The 20358-nt window shown below is 41.1% G+C and overlaps 1 protein-coding gene across 3 annotated transcripts in view; it reads right to left on the bottom strand.

Moving 5' to 3' along the window:
• The window catches only part of LOC142938723 (guanine nucleotide-binding protein G(o) subunit alpha), an 86740-nt gene extending 79665 nt beyond the window's left edge, over window positions 1–7075 (bottom strand). Inside the window, exons 1-2 of one of the 3 annotated variants that reach the window (XM_076082091.1) lie at window positions 6231–7075; window positions 5503–5545 (exon numbers count right to left, since the gene is read on the bottom strand). In XM_076082091.1, the coding sequence (XP_075938206.1) occupies window positions 5503–5545; window positions 6231–6348 (161 nt within the window). In that variant the 5' untranslated portion in view covers window positions 6349–7075. The remainder of the gene's footprint in view (window positions 1–5502; window positions 5546–6230) is intronic. The other 2 variants (XM_076082093.1, XM_076082090.1) reach the window with 2 other exon arrangements.
• Between the last annotated feature and the right edge of the window lie 13283 nt (window positions 7076–20358).

Raw genomic sequence — 20358 nt, 5'->3', positions numbered from 1 at the left:
TCCTCTTCTGAGGCTTACACATAATTATCTCCTGTTCTAGAGAAACCACTCTCTCTCACACACACACGGGAAACAGCCTGTGGGAAGCGGTGCAGCCGTGAGGGACGGACAGCGTTTGTTCTCCCTTCGGCCAGTCGCCTCCGATCATGTCAGCGCGGCACCACACACACACACACACACACACACACACACACACACACACACACACACACACGAAGAAAAAAGAGAGAGGGTGTGAAGCTGTGTATATTGTACACAAAGCGACTGACTGGCTGAATGAGGATTGGATACATTTCTTATTTTGAACAACTTGTCCAGGTGCTTTAGCCTCGTTATCTGGGCTACAATGAACAAATGAGGAGGTCTTTAAAAAGCGGAGGTGTCTCCAGTGCCGACACTGCAGACAGTCGAAGCATAAATGAACAAGGATGATGATTTGTGTTGTTAAACTTCAAATCAACATTGAGGCCATCTCTATCGCTGCTATTCAGCACCTGTGAACATAAGAGGATACGGTGAAGGCAGATTACAGTTTGTATACTTTTACACGGGGTTGTAAACTGTTAATGATTGAAAAATAATTTACCTGGAGATTTAAATCAGGTATGAAAAGATGTCATGGCACGACTCCTCCGGCTATCGGGTGGCCGTGGACAAGTCCGGAAGACTCACCGTGCTCACTTTCACAAAGTGCCTCGATCTCTCTGCAGTCACATGGCTCCATATGTAGTTTGCACACATATTCAGAGCAAATACGACGGATAAGGAATATCAGTTCATGTGCTTTTAAGGGGGTACTCTAGCAAAATCAAAGCAGAGGCCGAGATATCGATATCAAGCTCCAGCTCGATGGCGTCTTTCATTACACTTGTCTTTCACACACACAATGCCCCAGGTAGTAACAGACACACCGACTATAAATGTGATTACTTCAAGCCCAAATTGAAATAACCCTGATGTCATCATTTGGGTTATTTTGTCCAACTGTGGAGCACTCCCTCCACAGCCATTTTACAGATGTTAGTACTAACTAAGTAGTACTAACCATGATGAGTAAGCTGGACCTGATGTGTATGATCGAGCTTCATTTTTTTTTTAAATAAGCAATTAGGTGGATGGTTGTTTTTTTTAAAGTACAACTGCTACGCTAATATCCATCTCTGGAAAAGGGGGGGGGGGGGGGGGGGGGGGGGCGGCACTACGATCTCTAACCTTTTCCCCCAAAGTTTTAGGCCGTGCCAACCGGTGGCCTCCCTGCTTCTGCTCGATTATATGAAAGTATTACAACATTACATTATTTTTCTCACACACAGCGAGCACTGCTGGAGAGGTCTGTTTGCCAGCTGGGCAACGAGAGAACCTTTGCACATGTTTAAGCACACACACAGGCACCATAAACAGATGGTGTCACACACACACACACACACACACACACACTTCTATGTACAAGATAGAGATATGTTGTTCACACATGACCAAGTCTTTTGTGTTGCTGGCCTAAATATTACACTCACTGACAGGTGATCATATACACAAACATACACAAGCCAGTCATTCACACCATTCTAGCAAATCCTTTCCCTTTAAATTCCAAATTGTCCATAAACAACTATAATCCACTCCGAGTTGTCTTTCACACACACACACACACACACACACACACACACACACAGACACACACACACACACGTACCTGTGCTCACCTCAGAGACGTTATCATTGCGTTGTCATGAGTTACTGTCACTCAGTGATTGCATCATCTGACAAAGCAATAATCTGTGTTTCAAAAGAGAGTTTTGGAAGACAAGTGTGCTGCCTGGTAAATAATTTCAACCAAAGCACTTTTCAAAAGTACTTTCTAGAAGTGAACTTACAGAATATAGACTGAAAACTGGAAGTCTGTAAGGTGGGCTCATGTTGGGGTAGTTTTTTCCACTGTTTTGTACAGACAGTAATAAACTTATTTTCACTGACAGATCACTTCAGCACACCCCAGATGTTCAAAGCATTGTGAAAAAGAAAAAGCAGTGAGGGCTTTCTGTTCCTCTGATGCGGTCTGGGAAATAGCAGAGCGTCTCTGAACAGGAGCATGAAGGCTTCCCTCACAGGGCGCTGTCCACCACTTGAAAAGTAGCTCCTCTCTCCATAACATCACAATCCCTTTGTACGGAAATCAGGGTTTCCAGTAGAAGAGTCGTTAGGCCAAGTGTTTTTTGTTTGTTTGTTGTTTTTTTTTGGGGGGGGGGGGGGGGGGGGCCCACCTGTCCACCTTAAGCAAGCCTGAGCCAAAGTTATTTAGTAGCTTAGCCCCCTTCACTTTGATAGGCAGGTAGCAAGCAAGACACGGAAACTTGCCTTGGGTCTCGAGGAGTTAGCATAATAGCCTAAACCGTACACACGTGGCGCTGCTATGCTCACGGCTACAATGCTACGGTTAACTTAACGGGCTAGCTCTCGCTCTCTTACCACACTTACCGACATTAAGCACACAACCTACGCCCCTTAAAAGGAGTTTGCTTCTTGTACAACACATTTTTGTTTAAAAACACCTTCAACATACAGAATTCCCCGATGCTTAGGCCCGGCAGGTGAGGGTTAGTTACTCCCAAGCGTACACAATTTGGATTCTAATGCCAACGCTCAAGCAGTTATTCCAGTTCGGAAGAAATTTAGAAGACAGAAAAGTGGCTCTTCTGCATCAAGTTAGCAGTTAGAAAATGTCTGCCTGGTGAAAAGCTTCTGACAATGCCACAACAAATAATTCATGGTCAGTGCACCTCATCAATCACCTCCTCGGGGTGACATTGTATCACATTGCTTTTTATCTGGGAGGTGAAGGTGGCCACTGAGAAGCATGCAAAGCATTTAACAACAAAGAGAATGTCTTTTTCATACACGCTTAACAGGCAATGTTCGTCTGCTAGATGCAAATTCATCAACTCGTGCAAAAGCAAACATAACAAAAGCTTGTCGGCTGCAAGCAGACAACAGAAACAGAGAGGGTGGCTGGAATGATAGAAAGTAGTCAGCGTGGTGTGAACCATCTGAAAAGACACGGGCTCTCTTTCCGTCAATAAATACGGTAAATGTAATTGAATAGTATTCATGTTATGCAGCTATACAATGGGCATTTGGTGTAACAATGAGTGTAAAGCAGCAATAACCTAACAGTTCACCTCCTATTCTCTTTTTTTAAGCCTTTATTCAACCAGGTTTGTCCCGTTGAGATCAAAGAGCTCTTTTGTAAAGGAGACCTGGCCAAGAATAGCATCCTATAATATCTGCCACATTTGTAAAATAGGCTTTCCGCCTATATGGACCAACACAGCAGCAACATTAATATTCATTTACGTCACTCCAAGTTACATAAATGCGTGATTTCCGACAGTGAAATGAAATCAATGAATTCAGTTTGCTCCAAAAAGGTATTGGCCTACTTTGTATTCGAATGAACCCACTGGGAGCGTTTGTCAGTCCGTGTGCAGAAAGTGCTGCTGGGATGACCATTAACAGCTGAGAAACAGGCTCATCTGGATCCACTGAATCACGTCCTCATGTGATATGACACTATACGACCACAACCAAAGCCTGTTATCAGCTAAATCGCACTCGGATGTCTGTGAAGGTGAGGATATCAGAGGATATCGAAGAGAATCCATATGTCACACAACTGGATTACGGATCAAGTGACGGAGGGGGGCTTAAAAAAAAAAGGACTACAGTAAATCCTGTAGATTTATTATAGGATTATTGCAGTGATATAGCAAATACAAAAAGTACTATTGAAGTGTGATATGGCTGCAAGAAATTCTGCACTGACACGTCCCTATAGGAAACACTATTATAAGGACATTATGATACTATAGGAGAGAAAAAAAAGACAGCAGTGAGTTTAGTGACTTCATTAAAGCTAAGTACCACAGGTACACATTGAGTCCCTACAGGGGTGAAAGAGGAGCACTGTGGTGGGACTTTGTGAGCGCTACATGGGACTGACCCCTGGTTAGTCAGCAGGCCTTGACACAAACTGACACAGCTAACGGGCTACATGGTATTTACATAAAGGTGGCAACTGATGGTGCCATAACACAGTAGCTCTTTCATGTTTTGGGTTAAAAAATATTAAGACTGCAAATAGTGATTTTTTTTTTATAATTATTATTTTTTCAATTGATTGACTTCTCAGTTAATAGAATTTAAGAAAAATGCTAGTTACAATTTCCTGAAGCCAAAGCTGACATCGAGAAAAAAATCTCGATGTCAGATGTCTTGTTTTTTGTGACAAATAAGACATTCAATGGACAATTATATGAAATAGAGAAACATAGAAAATCCTCACATTTGAGAAGCTGGACCCAAGAAGAATTTTTGGAATTTTTGCAAGAAAAAAATGACATAAAGCACAAGCGTGTAGGATTTAGTGGCATCAAACAGTGAGGTTAGAGCCAAAAAAACCTGAATGCCTCTCCGCTCACTCCTTAATTACAGTGGCCTACGGGGAACGCGAAAAGGCTCTCTCCAGAGTCCGTTCTGGGCTACTGTAGAGACACGGCAGCGCAACATAGCGGACTACGTCGAAGAAGACCTGCTCCCTATGTAGATATGAAGGGCTCATTCTAAGCTAATGAAAACACAAAACAATTCTTAATTTCAGGTGATTATACACATACAATATTATATTCCCACTCGAAATCCTAAACACTGTTCCCTTTAACGATTGATCTAATCTCTAAATCTCTATGAATATACTGTACAGTAATGCTGTAGCATAGCAGAAGTAAGACTTGGTCATTCAAACTCACTGTTAGTTCTGTAGAGAGCAGTAGTCACTCAGTTGGGAATATTATTTTTGTTAAAGTAGGTCAGGTGAACGATATCGTCTCATAAACTACCCTACAATACTAAATAAAGAATAATAACAATACTAAAACAAATAGTGTGCGAGTACAACTAAATAGTGAGAATAACTCAAACTCTAATTTGCCACACCTCAAATCTGAACCATTCAACGAAAGAAAGCTTGAAGCAACCATCTCAGTAGATGCTACTTCTAATATTACTGGACTGGAGTGAAGAGGAGTGGATCGACAGTGACAACGAGTCCATCTGCATGAAACATATGCTAGAATACTCCATATAATATTTATATGCCCCCCCATGCATACAAGCAGTCCAGTAAATCACTGCACCTTCATTATTCTTCCTTTCTCACAACCTTTCCACCCACACAGAGCAACATCGGGTGTTTGACAACGGTTGAAAGAGTGACGCTTGGGCCGGTGTTTTCACGGGGCCAGTTAGGGTTGAGGTGAGGGGTACGATGCGGTCTACGACATGCTTTACCAGGAAAAAGACATGACACTAAATCAGGGTTTCCATTTTGAGATCAGGCTGCATAAGTGTATACTAGTGTGTGTGTGTGTGTGTGTGTGTGTGTGTGTGTGAGAGACAGAAAGAAAGAAAGAGGGACACACGTCCACTCTATAGTTATTAGAGACTTACTTCATCTGTTTGACGATGGTGCTTTTCCCTGACTCTCCAGCCCCTGAGGGATAAGAGACAAGAAGACAATGTAAACAGGGTGTATATGTGTGTGTGTGTGTGTGTGTGTGTGTGTGTGTGTGTGTGTGTGTGTGTGTGTGTGTGTGTAAGAGAGCAAGATGGAGATTGAGTAAGAGAGAGAGAGAGAGAGAGAAAAAAAAAGAGAGAATCAGCCTCTTAAAACCATAAGTGAATACAGACAGCAGCAGCTGGGTGGAGATAAAAAAAATGGAGAAAGTGGCTGCACCCTTTCCTCCCGAACATCCTTTTTTTTAAATTCCCATCAATCTTCCAGTTTAATCAGTCAAATAGATGACAGTTTAAAATACACACCTACACTGATGTAGTTCCCACATTTTCTCTACATATTGACTGGTTCTGCAGACATTTCCCCCACCTGGCATATCTTTGATGGATAAACCTTATTATAGCAGGTGGCTTCAAAGTGATGAAATGAGAGGGCAGGGTGTGTTTGGAAGGCAGAAATAAAGCAAGTAAATGCCTCTATGCCCATTCGTTTGGTTTTTGCTCATATCGTTGTTTTTTTAGCTTATGACGGACGTCATGTTTTTTTTTTTTGCATCCATTTCCACCATTATGATCATCTTGTACCAAACGCCCACCCCCTCACACCACACCTCTCTGCCGTGGCCCTACGGGCCCTGCGGGCGGCAGCTGGACTCTCTTACCGAGCAGCAGCAGCTTAACATCTTTGGCCGCGGTCACACCGTCATCCTTCAGGTTCTTCTCGATGGCTTTGCTCCGATCCAGAGCCGCCCTCTCCTCTGCGCTCAGAGTACATCCCATGGTTAGAGAACACAGCTTGATAGCTTAACCGATTACCGGGACCCACGGAACAAAAGAAAAAAAACGACTCTTGTGCGTGGAACCAAAGCTGGTTGCAAATCTTTTTTTTTTCTTCTGTCTTGGTTAATTTCCTCCTTTTGTGAGCTCTGCCTTCGATCCCGCTTTCTCTGGCTCTCTGGGCAGCTCCCTCTCTCGCGCTCTCAAACCGGGGGTACGGCACCGTTAACGCATTTAAAATCAAGGATCCTCTGGGTTTGATCCACAGCGCAAACGCAACTCGTTGCAGCCACCGCAGTTGGTCCGTTTCTCAAGCGTGGCCTCGGTAGTGGTCCGTCCGTCCGTCCGTCCTTCCTCTCTCTTCTGTTTTTTCTGTCGGTAAATCACGGTAACGGTTCTCTTCCTCTCCACTCGTGGACAGTAGGTCGTGTGTTACTTGGCGGCGGTGAGCAGCGCTCGCATCGTTTGATTCCAGCACGACGTTCTCACGGCGGCTCACAGTAGCTCTTCCTCCGTTTGGCTCCTCCGAGGCGGGCGGCGGGGACTCGCTCTGTGACTCTCTACTGCCTCCCGGTAGCTCCAGCAGGGGCTCGGTCGTTCGTTAGTTCATTCGTTCAATTGCAGGTTGCTGACGTCAGAACAGTAAAAAAAAAAAAAAAAAAAAAGCAGAAGTGGGGGAGAGCGTCTATACTCCCAGTGGCGCGGCCTTGTGGTGCACTAACAGCAGCCTTCCACAGTCACACAGGAGGACTTAAAGAAATAAAACCCCTTTGCCTCAAAACTGAGAGTGCTCAAGAAATATTAGATGTCATTGATAACTCACCTAACCAATAAAGTCAAGACAAGACTTTGGCTAATTTTAGCAAACATATCTGTGAAGCCATGAGCAGTGATCTTCTGTCAGCGCATGGATATGTCGATTAAATGTAATGAGCTCACAGGTGTGTAAGTAACTCAGGCAGTCTGAGCTGAAGAGGAGGTAAACACACTGCTGATAGCCTAAAGGGACAGTTCAGCCCAAAATCTAAAATACATATTTGTATTCGTACCTGTGCTGCTATTTATCAGCCTAGAATGTCTTGGTGTGAGTTGCTAAGTTTTGGAGGTATTGGCGGTAGATATATTTGCCGTCTCTCCAATATAATGGTACCTTGTGTCACTCGGCCTGTTGTGCTCAAAGTGCTGAACAAAAATACATTTGACAAACTCAGCAGCAATGTCTCTTTCCAGAAATCATAACCGGGGTTGCTCAAGATAATCCACAGACCTCGACAAATAGCACTACAGGTGAGAAGAAAATTGTATTTTTGCTTTAAATATTTTGTTAGCTATCTAAGTAGCAGTTTGGCGAATATATTGTGTATTTTATAATTCAGCAAGGGAGTCTGCACAGATGAACACCACTTGTATTATTTTTGAAGCGTGAATATATTTGCCAGAAGTGAAAAGCAAACGTAAGGCTATAAGAGAACTACACCTCGGTCACGTGACCTCAAGTCACCACCACTGAGCTGAAAATTTGGAGATTTCATTACTGTCATGTAAGCTTTGGAATTTAGGACACATGGTAACGGTTATTCTGAAAATGTTTTGGTTCCTCATACTTATTAGCCATGTTAGCATCATAGGTAAGGTCATGTCAGACGGTTCAACACTTTGGTCCAGACAGAAATATCTCAATTTGTTTGCATTGCCATGAAATTTGTTTCAGACATTCAAAACATGATGTCCCTGAGTTTTCCTCTTGTGTCACCACGAGGTCGATGCTTCTGGTTTGAGGGAAATGGCTTTTGCAAAAGCTGCCATTCACATCAGCTTTAGCTGTACTTTGTGTTGAGGGGTAATTAGCCAACTTAAGCATGCTAACACGCCGAGCTATGATGAATGTATAAACTGTGTTGCCTACCTGCTAAGCATCAACATGTAAGCATTAGCATAGCATAACATATTAGTATGACGGTCAGTTCATCTTTTGCTCATAATTTATAACCTGACGGAAGAGGAATGAGTTTTTTATGACTGTGTATATTCAGTCGATGGTTCATTTATAGCCAAAACAAAACATTTTGTTTTAAACAGCAAGCGGACAGATGTTTGCTGGTTTATTCAGCAAATGTACAAATATCCACACAAATACTATCTCAGATAAATAAGTTTAAATCAACTTCTTCAAACATAATTCCAAGAATTATATTCTCCAGGCGCTCAAAACTGTGTTGCATTCCCTTTTATACTCCTGTGCATTTTTATTTTTTACTGCAAACAGTAAGAAATATCTATTTTCATCCAATAATGTTTAAATATTGTGGTTATAATTGTGGCGTTGTCAATGGTTACATTTAATGTAATGCAAACAAAAATGGCCTGGTTGAGCAATTCACCCCACATTTTTTAACTAGTTGTTTTTGAGCACTCCACTCTGCAGGTCTGTGCAGCTTTTAGTTGAATATGTTGTGTTTCTGGCCCGCTCATAGACTGTTGGGTAGAGCGTCAGGGCTCACATCTGCCCCCACATATGAAACCCAAGACAGACGTTTCCTGCAAACACACTCACACAAGCTGAGCATATAGCTGCCCTGCCTAGAGGACCTGCAAGAACTGGCAGTGCGCCAAAGTGAACAAGTGACGCCTGCAGGAAGTCAAGCATCAGGCATTTGCTAACTGGTACGGTAGCCACATCCTGCCTTGTTTTAACGGAAGTTTATTTCGAAACACAGACAGAACGTCAATGGGAACGTTTTAACACAAACCTGTTTGGATCCTGTTCCATTGTGTCCATCCAAGCACATTGGAGGAAAAGCACATTACCTGTTTGTGAAGCTGATGTAATAAATGGCAGAGAGGCATGCATGTTATTGTCTTACTGAAACCACCATTTCATCATCATCATCGTCATCATCATCGTCATCATCATCATCATCATCATCATCATCGTCATCATCATCGTCATCCACCTGGACCGCAATTAAACCCCCAATCCTCAGTGATGATGGTACAGTTAGGTTTACTCAACTGCATGAAAACAGAAATATTCAGAATAGTATTGATTGCTTGTCATGTTCAGTCATATTTAATTTGTGAACCACCATTTTGGAGACTGTTCCTGTTCATAAGCACCATTATGAATGTACAGGTCTGGCGTTTGATACTCAAGACTGATTTTGGGGAATTTTGTGATAAATGGTCACATCTGCATGCTAACATACTCGTGATGATGATGCGTGTACATTTTTATCAGTTATAATCTTATTTAAGAGTATAAGCATGCTAACAATGGATACTACTCATTTAATTGATTGTGACTCTTGATCATTAGGGGCCTTGAATATTTGTGACAAATTTCATAGAGATGTTTATCAATAAAGAAAGAAAAGTGTCAACCTCACGATGGTGCTAGAGGCAGATTTAAAGGACCAATACATTCTTAAGAATTTATCCACAAAGAATTTTGAATATTTCGAGCAAATTTCATAGAAATGTATCCAGTACTTTTCTAAATATTTCCTCTGAACCACAAGTGTCAACCCCATGGGGATTGATCAAAATCAGGAGGTTTCATCCATTCATTCCTCTGCAATCCATCCAACATTGTTGAGATATGGACCACAGTGGTGGACCAACTGACATTGTAGTCCATGGAGCTAAAAAGTGTGTAGAAACAGAGGTAATTTCACCCATCTATCTGTGTCTCAGCTGTCTGATCAGGGTGAGCAGTCTAAACCCTACTGGACGAAGCATCAGCTGAGCTGACAACCCATGTTGAGGTTGTTTGTGTGTGTGTGACTTTAACTATCAACAGTAAGTATTATTAAGACCTGGCTATGAGTCAGTTAAGGCAAATCATAGTGTATCTAGAAAATTTGTGAGTTCAATTTGGAGCTATTTAAGGAGCATCACATTTCCGCACTATATACGTGGAATTCTGTGAGTATTAATTTGTGTAGTATGCACCATATGAACATTTAATCATGTCATGCTGCACTATAAACTCAATTTTGCACTATTACCTCCATTTCATTGTCATTGTTGTTTTTCATGTTCATATATATATATACTTTTGTATATATATTTATATTTGTACATAGTAGTTAAATCTTTATGCTTACCTCTATTCTACTTTGTTGTCCTCAGTTTTTTGTTTTGTTTATTTGTATATTCTGTGTATCTACGTGGAGAGCAACGGAGAAACCAGAGTCAAATACCTTGTATGCTACGCATACATGGCCAATAAAGCTGATTATGATAGTCTCTGATATTAGAGACATGTGTTGCAGCTTTAGGGGACATTCTGCCTCCCGTTCCTTCCTTTGTCACATCTGGTCAGTCTGTTAAACACAGACTATGGTTGCTGTTACACAAGCAGAGCGCACACCCACACACACACACACACACACACGCACACACACACACACACCATCAACAGCGATGTGATGCAAGTCTTGTTAGGAAAGAGTAAGAGCTGATTGAGGACACAAAATTGAAGAAACAAAAGACGTGTTCTGCAACACATTAAATGAGAAACCTGTGCTGCCAGCAGTCAGTATTTCAATTCCATTCGAACCTGTTTAACCCTTGTTTGCAAAGGGAATTTAAAAATAGCACAGAATTACCTACATTCAATTATAAAAGAAGGAAGAATAACAAAGTGTGTCACTGACAATTATACCTGCAAGGAAAAGTGCAGGGAATGGATCGAACGGTGTGTTAATAACTTACAATCATTAGCATGTCTGGTTGACTCCATTAGCATTGTGACCTTCATGTGTGCCATGCAAGAGAGAAAAGCTTGACAGGAGTAGCAACAGTAAGGTAAGCAGGGCTTGGCAAACATTCATTTAAGTGTGTACTTGTACTGCGATTACCGGGAGTACGACATTACCGCCCCTCCGAACAAAGGAAAGAACCATGGGTTATTTCTAATAAAAAGTGCAGAGATGCTTATACAACACCTTCATCTTCTTTTCTAGAAAAAACACAGAGGCTGGTGCGAAAAACAGAGTGTGGGATCGGGGCATACTGGATGTGTCAGGATGTAATTTGCACTCTTCAGTCTGCGGCTTTCAAAGAAACGTGGTTGAAGATGGAAGGAGCTGGATTAAATAAGGTCAGAGTGATGCGAGGGGGAGAAAAAAAGACGAGGTGCGAGGAAAAAATGGGATATGATATGGAGCAGTGCAGAGGCAGAAAAAGACATCCTAATGCTCTTAATGATGACATCTTGTACACTCAGAGCACTGCTCAGTAAATATGAAAATAAACAGAGCGCTGAGGGCAGAAGGGAAGTGAGAGACTTGAAAATGTACTGAAAATTTCCCCACAACATAAAGCAAAAGTTATTTTGGGACAAAAAAGCAGAGGTAACTGCATCGAGACAGACAGACGTTGGGGATTTTAGCGCCACCAGCAGGTTTTCGTTTATCCTGTGAAATACTTTAAGATCTTCAGTACTCAATGGACTTTTACCTTCAGCTAATCTCGTGTTCTCAGCTGAAGTTCCCGAACACTTCCTGCTCAATACAGGTATCAGTGACCGTAGCCCTCATCTCCAGCTTGGGCAGCAATTTGGCTGTGAAACGACCAGGTGCTGAGCAAGAACCCCCACAAAGGTTTCCATTTTAGAGTGGCAGATATTACAGCTGTAAACAATCAAACACAGCACCAAAGCGCTGACTGATCTGGGGGCAGTGCACTGTGTGGGCCTTCAAAAACAACACGCCTACTCCTTGCTTCCTGAGAGAAGCCTGGGCAGTTTAGAAAAGTTTGGGGCTATTACAAATGTTTCTTTAAATAACACAGAATCTATCGGAGATGAAGTTCTGCCTGCCACACAACCACTATTTATGTGTTCTGGTTTTGGGGTTACATAAGAAGTACAATAATATTGATTGTTCAATCTTTATTTTCTCTGCAGCTGTTATTAATGAATATTTTTGGGTAAGTTTATATAATTAATCCTTCTGTGTGTGGTGTTTTTGATGTGTGGGTTTGGAAATTATTGTTTATTCCGTGTCTACCAGTGCTGCTTGTCAAAGCAAACACCCCTGGGTAATAACATTCTGAGAACAAGCAGTGAAATATGTTTCCCTGTTACACTAGTTGCAAATTGATTTTAATTGGAACATCCTAATCTGACTCTGCCGCCTCTTTTGTAATTTAGAATAAAGACAGGATAAGTGAATGAACTAAAAACAATGGAGGATGCAAACGCAAACATGGAAAGCAACGTGTATAAATCAACCATCTAAGTTGTAAATATTTGGAAAGAATAAAAAGACAGCTTGGACTACAGTAAGGACCATGGGGGTTAGTGTCACATTATGGCAGAGAAGCCCACTGTGTGTGACAATCACAATATTCCCCAAAACAGACAACATGGGGTATGACATTGTGTTTGTACGGTCCACAATAAAACTACACTTCCTTAATAACCAATGAAATTAACTGCTGTGAAGTGTTGTAGTCAAGAGCACCCAAACCAAAACCAGGTCATGACCAAAACCAGACCAGAGCGAGTTCCCCCCTGCATGACACTCTTACAATAAATGGGGAACATGCAAACTAGACAATCCTCAAATTGATCTGAAAGATCCACATTCCCATGAAAACACCCACAGCAAATGAATAAAGATTCCTCGTAATTGACCTAGATTTCTGCCATATATACTTCATATGTGTGTATGTATAAGTCTACCAGGAGAAATATCTTGATAACATAATCAAAATGCATTGCAGAGGTGATATTTATGTGTGGGAATTTAGTTTTCTGTGAGCAAGCAGAGTGATGATGTTAACACATAAATCAGACAATGCACAGGCAATTAAATGTTATATAGAATCCATAGTCCTCTTTGTCTGAGAACGAGACAAGACCGAGTAAAAACTTGATTGATTCAGAGACTATCATCAGCAAAACAGTCAATGAGAGAATTATTCAAGGTTCGAGGTTTGTGTACATTGAGACTTAATGCAGGGACTGGTCGCCTCAGTGATGACAAGTCATCGCTTAATGCAGCAACGCTATATCTGGAGTTTATAAATGCTACATTGCTTTCATATATCAATGCTGTCCGCTGTATAAATTGACTGCCAATATGTGCAGAGTCAGAGCTGAACCAAGCAGGTACTTCAACCTTTGTTTAGGACATCCCTGTCATCTGCAGACCCCTCACTACCAACTGTGTTATATGGTTAAATATAAGTACATTAAGTCAGTTATAGACAGCTGGGATTTGTACCAAAGTTCCTTTCAGAGCCTTTTAAAATAAACTAATAGTTTCCATGCCTTTTTGATGTTATCATGTATTTTTGATAAAAACGATAAATAAGATTTAAAAAATGCAAGGAAAATGGATTTCATTAGCTGCCGTGACATGTTAAATTCTGCAAATGTGAGCCAAAGCTCCAGGATGTTAAGTTGTCCATGTTAAGGACACTGAGTAGTCAGTGTGAGGACATACTACCAAACCTTTCCATTCTTTTGCTGTACATTCTTAAAAAAGAAGTTCAAGTCATGTTGATAGAGCACTCATTTTGGAAAATTGTCAATTAAAGATAAAGAGATGAAAAAATAAGTCAGCTACAATCAATAGAAGGGGCAACGTTTGTAGACTTTAAAAGCCGTGTGCACAAAATACTTATTATTAGACATATTGTCTGTTGTCACAGATATCTCTTCGCCCATTCAAGACATTCCCCTTTTACATTTCACCAATGGTCCTTTACATTTCACTAATGGCAAAATCTTAAAGTAAAATGTTTGAGACTGCTTATGTACTTTCTGTTGGTGATCAGCATTTAAATTGTAACCTGAATTCATGCTGAGAAAGCTCCAACTGACGGTATGTTCTCACTCACAACTCGGCTTACGCTTCAAACTACCCCTCTGGCGCCAGTTTTGGACAAAGGGATGGCGTGTGGAATTTCCACTAGTTACATGCATGTTGTCTTTTCAAAATAAACTTTGAACATGGGTTAGTTAGTAGTTTTTAGGTTTACAAAACCACCTAGTTAGTGTTTGGAAAAGATTGTGATGTGGGTTGAATAAAAACTTTGTTCCGTAAAAGCTACCCTTGTTACGCAGCTGTTAAGGAAGTTATGTCAGAAAACTATGGTAAAATAAGTCAACATTGACTTGGCACACTGGACACAAACAGCAGTCTCTTGGGTGAAAGTCCTGTGTTTGTTTGACCCGTCCACTCTTCTTTACTGACTTTCTTGCTTTTTAAAGTATGTCAGTTGCTCTGACCGTTTAATAATGATGCAGATGGTATCACATTAGAGTTAGTTAGCGTCCCATACAGATGCTAAAGGTGCATCGGTGTGTCCTTATCAGACGGCTAGTGGCACTGACTGAGCCGTCATACTTGAGGTGCTGGAAGTGAGAGCAGGTTGGACATGTGTGGTACAATAAGTCATGTGTAGTTCAGTAAATAGAATAATTTCTTGGTGTAATGTAAGTTACACTTTGTTATGATTCCTATGTGTTTATGGGAAGGAAGTGTTCATTGTAGTTAAAATTTGGGATACAGTGTTATTTAACACCAGCTACATTTTGAGGCAGTAGCGCCAGTGGATCGCCAGTAGGTTCCCGTGTTGCTACATGAGCAGTGTCTGTGAAGGGAGATGAGAGAATGATAATCTCTGTGCAAGATGGAATGCTGTGTAGCGATTGTGTACCTAAAGACATATTTTTGTATTTTGCAGGTAAGCTGGTATCGTTATTTAGGTATCCAGGGTCAGTACAGTGTTTTACTGTACGTTGGTGGCACTGTGTTAGGTTTTGTAAATGTTTATTTGCGCGGGGCGGTAGCCTTGGTAATGTGAGGGAGCCCCCGTCGCTTATATTATCGTTTCATAGGACTATTTAGTACTTAATATGGTGTTATGATGAGCAACTTTTATGTGTGTGGAAATGTACGAGACAAATTACCCTCAAAAGAGTTCATGAGGAGGTGTAATCGTACATTTTTGTGCATTTGTGGTATTTTAAAACCATCTATGGTGAATAAGTGAGATAATGAGAATCTCTGCATACAAGATGGAAGCAGAAAACGCAGTGTAGCGATAACCTAAAGTGATATTTTTGTATTTTGTAGAACACTTAATTAAATGTGTGGCATCAGATTGAGCCTTTGTAACATCATTCTGTGCACCGCTGCACATGCAGCCACCTTGCTTCTAACAATGGGAAGCGTTTGGAGTCATTACATTCCACTGCTGTTTTGAAACCTTGATATTTCACCGGCGCCATCTTAGTTCTTTCGCAGCCAGAAGTGACACGAGAGGGTGGAGCTCAGTAAAACTGAACGCTGATAAGACATTTTTAGGCAACTAAATTGGTTACAGTTAACTTGCATGCATTGACAACACACTGTGAAAGGGTTAAAGTTCTAAGATGAAAACACGGACCACTCCCTGACCAGATAATGCTGTGCTAGCAACCTGTCAATCACAAAATAGCCACGCCCTGAAGCATACTCTGCTTTATCGTCAGGTGAGCGTTAGGATAATTATGTCATAGACTTCTATACAGTCAGACTTCTTCTTGCAACCAGAGGATTCACCCCCTGATGGCCGGTAGAGAGAGTGCAAGTTTCCGCACTGGATTCACTTTTCAGACAGTTTTTATCTTCTCCATTGTATGATCAAAGTGATGGTGAAATTGCTTATTTCCAGCTATACATGAAAACAATGACTGTTGCTAAAACACGACACAATTCAATTTACAGTACATTGGAAGGATGGCGCAGTGTGGAAATTCAGTTGTGGCCTTTAAGATCTCATCTTTTGTTCATAAATCATCACTGATTCAGTGTCCCAGTCTTGTTTGACGTTACTAACTCAGTTGCACTGGCAGCAAGCTTGCCTCCTCATAACTCGGCTATAAAAAGACAGTCTTGCATGAAAAATGCAGAAGAGGTTCAACCCTTATGCCCCAGTCACATCATCAGTACCACCACAACCACTAGACCTGATTTTCTTTTTCCAAGAACATGCATAGTTCATATCTTTTATAGCGTTCCCTGTAGTGAATTTGCTCCACTGTGTTCATAAATGAAGAGGGAAAGAAAAACACTTTGCTGTCAGAATAGAGATATAGGAAAAAGAGAAAACTCTATGAATGAGAGGACACTCTGAAAGCCACTTCAAGCACCAAATGTCTTAGAAGACTTGAACAAAGGGTGTTCTGTCTCTCCCAGATCAGTTGTGATTTCACACTGAAGACTGAATGATTATAGGTCTTAAAAAGTGAAGTGTTAAACATACACAACTGCTCATTTCAGCAACATTTCTTTAAATCGTATTACATCTCTTCTGGCCTTCCTCTCATATCTGTACTTTCTCCTTCTTTACTTTTATCCATCACCAAAGATGCAGGGTCTTCCAGTAAAGCGACTCTACAGCGACACTTTGTATCTCTTTGTATTTCTAATCAGTAGTCCATGCTTTTTTTTAAACGATTAAATATGCATGAATGTTTCCTCTATTTCGTTTCTTTTTTTTGTCGGTGCTGAACATTGTCCTGTGTTGTAAGGCTGTGGCGCCTGTAGTTGAAGGGCTTCAGCTTTCGTGCTCCTGGTAGTTATGAATAAAAGACGCCTTGGTCTGTTGTAGTCTGGCCCTGCATCTGCTGCTTAAGTGATCTCCGAGGACCCCTGGCTGGTATTTGGGGAAGAAAGAGAAAGAAAAAGAGGGATGGAGCATGTGTGACATGACAATTGGGAGAACTTCTTCACATTCACCACCGTATGTGCAGAAAACGCCTGAATGTAAGGAATCTGTATGTGTGTGCCGTGGTCTGACCTGATGGATGTTTGCGTGTGTGTGTGTGTGTGGTGCTGTCGGGGTATTTTCAGGGAGCGATGCTTCTTGGAGCGCGATGAGAGGAGAGGTACTCAGGGACAACACAAGCCATTCCAAATAGCACTCAGTCTGAATAATGCAACAGTACGGAGGAGGGAGGGAGGGAGGGAGAGAGAGGGAGGGAGGGAGGGAGGGGGAAGAAGAAGATGAAGAGGAGAGGGTGTAAGAGAGCTTGTGCAGTGAGTGGGGAGCAAAGGAGTATGCAGAACGATACAAGCTCCGTAGAAGATGGAGGAGAAAAGAGAGTAAATAAGGTGCTGGATGAAAGGAGAGGAAGAAATGGAGGAAACACTTACAACACCAATGTTCATCCACTATGAGAAGGACATCAAGGGTAACACAAAAAAGTCACAGGACTTATTCCCATTGTCCTCCTTGTTGTAGTGGCTTTGCACTTTGCAGGAAACCACACTTGTTACTCCTGTATGTTCCAATGACACAGTTTAAATTACACAACTATTTAAAAGAACAAAGTGGAGAAGCCGAATAGTATTAATCACAAGATATACACAAGATATATAGTTTGAAAAAATGTTAAGCAATTCATAAATCTAAATACAGTGATTTTACATAATTATGAACACTTTCATAATACTGTATTATTTTCAGTAACAAGTATTACAACTTGTTTCAAATTGAAGTCTATGATGACTTGCTTTACACTTTTCTAATCAATGTTTTTGACAAGTAAAGTCCAACTAAAACTACATTTAGTCATGTAGTCAAAATAATGTCAACATGTTTCTTTTTCATGTTTTCACCTTGTGAGTCTGTGTCATGGCAGATTATGGACACTTACTGGAGCAGGAACTAACAAAGAGATGGTTTTCACTACTTTGACAGATAAATGTCTGTCTGTGGACAGATTTTGTCGCCGAGATGATATCAAAATCGTGCAAGATGTTTTAAGGAAGTACGTTTTTATGCCGCCATGCCAATGATCAGCCGTGGCCAGAGACGCCTTGAACGGGTTCCTTTAAATGTGGCACGAACGTCAACTTCCACTCAAGGATGATTTGATAGAATTTGGTGGTCAAAGGTCAAAGGTCACTGTGACCTCACAAACGCATTTTGGGCATAACTCAATGTTTTATGTTGACAAATTCACACAAATGTAAAATGTATGGCATTTTGGAGGAGGCGTTCAACCACGAGACGGTAATTCTCGTTTATCATTACAAGGAAAAAAATGAATATAAAAAATGTTCCTTTTTGCCTCAGCTGGCTGGAGGGGCATGTCGGTGTCTGATTTTATTGTCAGCTGCTGGTCGGCTGCAGAGTGCCGTGTTGCGTCCTAGATCAAGAGAAGAAGTAAACAAACTATAGCGCCGTAGCCTACATGTCATGGGCAGACAGCGTGTTGTTAGAGGTATGGACGAGTATGGACCACACCAGCATCTAACCGGACCCGGGGGACATTTGCAGGTAGATTTACATGCTGTTTAATATGCTGAGCTACACTAGTAGCCAATTGTTCAAACACATCACACATCAGCAACTGTGTATTTACAGCTTGTTGGCTTCCCCCAAGTGGCCAAACAAATTAATGCATGCAGTTTTAACACTGGCCATTCTGTTATTTATTTTTTCTGTCAGATTTGAGCATGAATTGTAGCACCACACATCTAATCATAAGAGCTTGATCCCACCTTCAAAATGAAAGATGAAGAAAAGGAATTGAAAGTCTGCCAACAGATTCCTTTATTTCACAGGTTATATTCACCACAACGTAAGTGTAACTGGTTGATTATGGACAAGTCTATGGACATACGCAGTAATGACTCTCACATCATATATTATCAGCAATATGTCATATATGTTACCTCATGAATGCTAGAAATGCGGGTCACATAACATGAAAAAATTGCACAGAGAAACGTGTACGTCAATTACATAAAAGCCTTTAAAAGACTCAAACTGCTTACGTATGTTTTTTCAAATTGCAAACCTGAGATACTGCTGTCTTCCCAGCCACTTAAATATGTGCCCTACTGCTGCTGCTCAACAGACTCAAGACGCCACAAACTAGTTCAGTTTGAAATATTTAGCGCAAGAAAAAACCCAAAAGGTTTTGCTGTGTGAATCATCCAGTGAGGCCGACCCGAATGGCATGATTTTAGGATTAATAATAGGCTTCGAAGAGAAGTGAATACAAACAGCAGAAATAATAACAGCAGCTCATGGGGCTGGACTTGTGAAAGGTTGATTTAATAACTGATTGCAAAGTCATTGTAAAAAAAAGAAGAAAAGAATAACAAGTGATATATATAGAGTAAAATATTTCAGCCTTGTTGTGGGAAACTGCACTTATCTTTGCTTTATACCTGCCTGGAACTTCAATGTGCCAGTAATCAGAGAGAGCAACACTTTCTCTGATATCATTTGCTGTGAGAAAATTTTAGACGGTGACTTTACACTCCTTGGTTGATGGCTGGTTAAAAGGGCTGAAATCTAATTTGGAGGATTCACAAATGGAATATGTGCTACATCAGAGGCGTAACTCGAGAGGAGTGCAGCTCAACCACCATGAAACAAGGAGAAGACAAGACAAAGAGAGCCCGAGAGACACACACAAGTTGAGAGAAGCCATAGTGATATATTTATAGCAGCTATGCTTTCTCTGGGTGTGTGTGCGCTTTTACACACACATAAAGCCCTTGAAATGTGCTAGACTACACAGTACAAGCCACAGCATGTGTGTCCAATTAATAAGAAGCAGACATAAATTTCCTCTTCAAAAAATCAAGACACTGTCTTTGTAATGTTGGGGGATGGGGGCATATTCCAAATCATATAGCCACTTTTATTTCACATTTTGTGGAAAGGATTGTTGGTTCCAAAAATACACCAGAAGGTGTGTGTGTGTGTGTGTGTAATATGTAATTTTGTAGTACAACATGTATTCTATTCCCTTCCTTTTCATACCGCCTCATGTCAGCAAGGAAACACTGCATGTCTGTAGAAACACAAAGAGAACATTTTCTACCAAACAACAATCAAAGTCAAGATGAGGGTTTTTTTTTTTTACAAATTAAGTCCGGCTAGTTGTCTGACCCTGGTTTGAGGGCGGGACTTAGCAAAAGGGTCAATTGCAGCTCCATCAAATCCAGGTCACACAATTGTCCAGCTTGACAGTTTTTAAAGTGCTGG

Source organism: Anarhichas minor, unplaced genomic scaffold (assembly GCF_050575085.1).
Source record: "Anarhichas minor isolate MPS153535 unplaced genomic scaffold, ASM5057508v1 ptg000090l, whole genome shotgun sequence".
NCBI lineage: Eukaryota > Metazoa > Chordata > Actinopteri > Perciformes > Anarhichadidae > Anarhichas > Anarhichas minor.
This window is presented reverse-complemented; position numbering and strand designations above follow the sequence as displayed.